This window comes from Trichosurus vulpecula, chromosome 3, assembly GCF_011100635.1.
Source record: "Trichosurus vulpecula isolate mTriVul1 chromosome 3, mTriVul1.pri, whole genome shotgun sequence".
In the NCBI taxonomy this organism is placed as follows: Eukaryota; Metazoa; Chordata; class Mammalia; order Diprotodontia; family Phalangeridae; genus Trichosurus; species Trichosurus vulpecula.
This window is the reverse complement of record NC_050575.1, coordinates 252,162,029-252,164,418: the sequence shown is the minus strand read 5'-3', so window position 1 is coordinate 252,164,418 and position 2,390 is coordinate 252,162,029. Positions and strand designations below refer to the sequence as shown.

The 2,390-nt window shown below is 40.8% G+C and overlaps 1 protein-coding gene across 1 annotated transcript; it reads right to left on the bottom strand.

Moving 5' to 3' along the window:
- Nucleotides 1-601: 601 nt before the first annotated feature.
- Nucleotides 602-1,837, bottom strand: LOC118840682 (heterogeneous nuclear ribonucleoprotein A1-like). Its single transcript, XM_036748021.1, is given in 2 exon segments — nucleotides 602-1,255; nucleotides 1,258-1,837. Coding segments are annotated over 2 exon segments (960 nt in total). The 5' UTR covers nucleotides 1,813-1,837; the 3' UTR covers nucleotides 602-850.
- Between the last annotated feature and the right edge of the window lie 553 nt (nucleotides 1,838-2,390).

The following is a 2,390-nucleotide window of genomic DNA, read 5'->3' as shown; positions in this document are numbered from 1 at the left end:
GCATGGAGCTAGGAGTTGACAGGGCAGCATCTGCCTCTGCTGGATCCTGTCTCACCAAGTGTGATCATATGATACTAATAAAAGGGATGATTTATTAAGCCCTCTTTCCTCCTCTAACATCCACTGGGGAAAATAATTAAAGTTAAAAAGCTGTCTTCTTTCACATTCTAGGTCATTTATTGAATGCAGATCCCATGTATGCAAGGGTAAATTTAGTATTAGAACAGGAAGTGATAACAATCTGTCAGTAATCAGAGATTTGCCAGGGTAGCTAACACACACACACACACACACACACACACACACACATGCACAATTTAAGAAGTGTCCATGGAGGTGTTCTGTTTAATAAATCTCTAAATATCACAAAATTCTGATCAGACATTCTAAGAAGACATCATACTGGATTTTCATTAAATTAACATAATTTAGTACAAGATGCTTTCCCTCCTTTTGACTGAAATGAGAACATGATATGTGCAGAGTCCAGTTTCTAATCTTTTTTTTTTTTTAAAAGACACATTTATTCAACGTCATGATCAGACTATTACATTTAGCAATCAACAGCATGGGTGCAAAAAAAAAAATCTACATTAAAACCCCTTGTTGGAATGCTTTACACTTTCCACAGAACAGAAACTAAAATAACCTGTTATACAATTAGTCACAAATACAGTCCTGGTGTTTTTTTGCCCATACACAAAAAGTATTGTCTAAAACATGTCTTCTTGTAGCAGCTAGGCCCTGCCACCACTGTGCTTGGCTGAGTTCACAAATCTGTTGTAACCTGTAGCTTCCCTGTCACTTCTCTGGCTCTCCTCTCCTGCTAAGCTTTGTTTCCTAACAGTAATTAAAATCTTCTGCCACTGCCGTAACTACTGCTACTACTGGAACCGCCATAGCCACCTTGGTTACGTGGTTTGGCAAAATATTGGCCCCCACCATAAGGGCCTGAGCTCCTGCCTCCGAAGTTTCCTCCCTTCATGGGACCAAAGTTTGAAGACTGATTGTTGTAGTTGCCAAAATCATTGTAGCTTCCACCACCTCCAAAGTTGCTTCCATCATTTCCAAATCCATTGTAGCCATCTCCACTTCCACCATATCCTCCACCACCACGACTGCCACCAAAACCACCACGACCACTGAAGTTCCCACCACGGCCAAAGTTATCATTTCCACCAAAGCCACCTCCACGGCCACCACCAAAGTTTCCAGAACCACTTCGACCTCTTTGACTAGATGAAGCACTGGCCATTTATCTTGCTTAGACAAAGCTTTCCTTACTTCACAGTTGTGGCCATTCACAGTATGGTATTTTTGAATGACAATCTTATCCACAGAATCATGGTCATCAAAAGTAACAAAAGCAAAGCCTCTCTTTTTGCCACTGCCTCGGTCAGTCATGATTTCAATCACTTCAATTTTTCCATATTGTTCAAAATAGTCTCTTAAGTGATGCTCCTCAGTGTCTTCCTTAATGCCACCCACAAAGATCTTTTTCACAGTTAAGTGGGCGCCTGGCCTTTGAGAGTCCTCTCTGGAAACAGCTCTCTTTGGTTCAACAACTCTGCCATCAACTTTGTGAGGTCTTGCATTCATGGCTGCATCTACCTCTTCCACTGTGGCATAGGTAACAAAACCAAAGCCCCTGGAACGTTTGGTATTTGGATCCCTCATCACCACGCAGTCTGTAAGCGTGCCCCATTGCTCAAAATGGCTCCTTAGGCTCTCGTCCGTCGTCTCGAAACTCAGGCCTCCGATAAACAGCTTCCGAAGCTGCTCGGGCTCCTTGGGGGACTCTGACTTGGACATGGCGAGAGCAGTAGCAGAAGCTTCAGCGATCCTTCTCCAACGGCGCCGAGGACAGAAAGCTAGTTTCTAATCTTACTTCGCAGAAATATGGGATCCATCTGAGTATAAAGTTTCATTTTTGTATGTTCCATAAATTTGAGCACTTGAGTTTTTGGCTGAAAATAGCTTCACAGGTTAAACTGGCCACAATAGGATCATAAAACTAAATTTAGCTCCTAAAGTATACTTCATGTGATGAAGTCATTGAGCTAGTCAGTTTTCTTGCTTTCTTTTAGCTCCCAAAAAAGAAAAGATTAGTAGAGAAGTTGGATTCTGACTACAGAGGTGGAAGTTATGATTCATACACACATACACACACATGCATACATTTTTAAACTAACCTGTTGTGTCTAAATTGTGCATAGCATGGAATATACTTGTATATGTATACATATATACAAACATGTATACATACATACATATGTAGAACTCATTATTTTTACTGTTCAGTCATTTTTTGGTCATGCCTAAATCTTTGTGACTCCATTTGGAGTTTTCTTGGAAAAGATAATGGAGTGGGTTATCATTTTCTTTTCCAG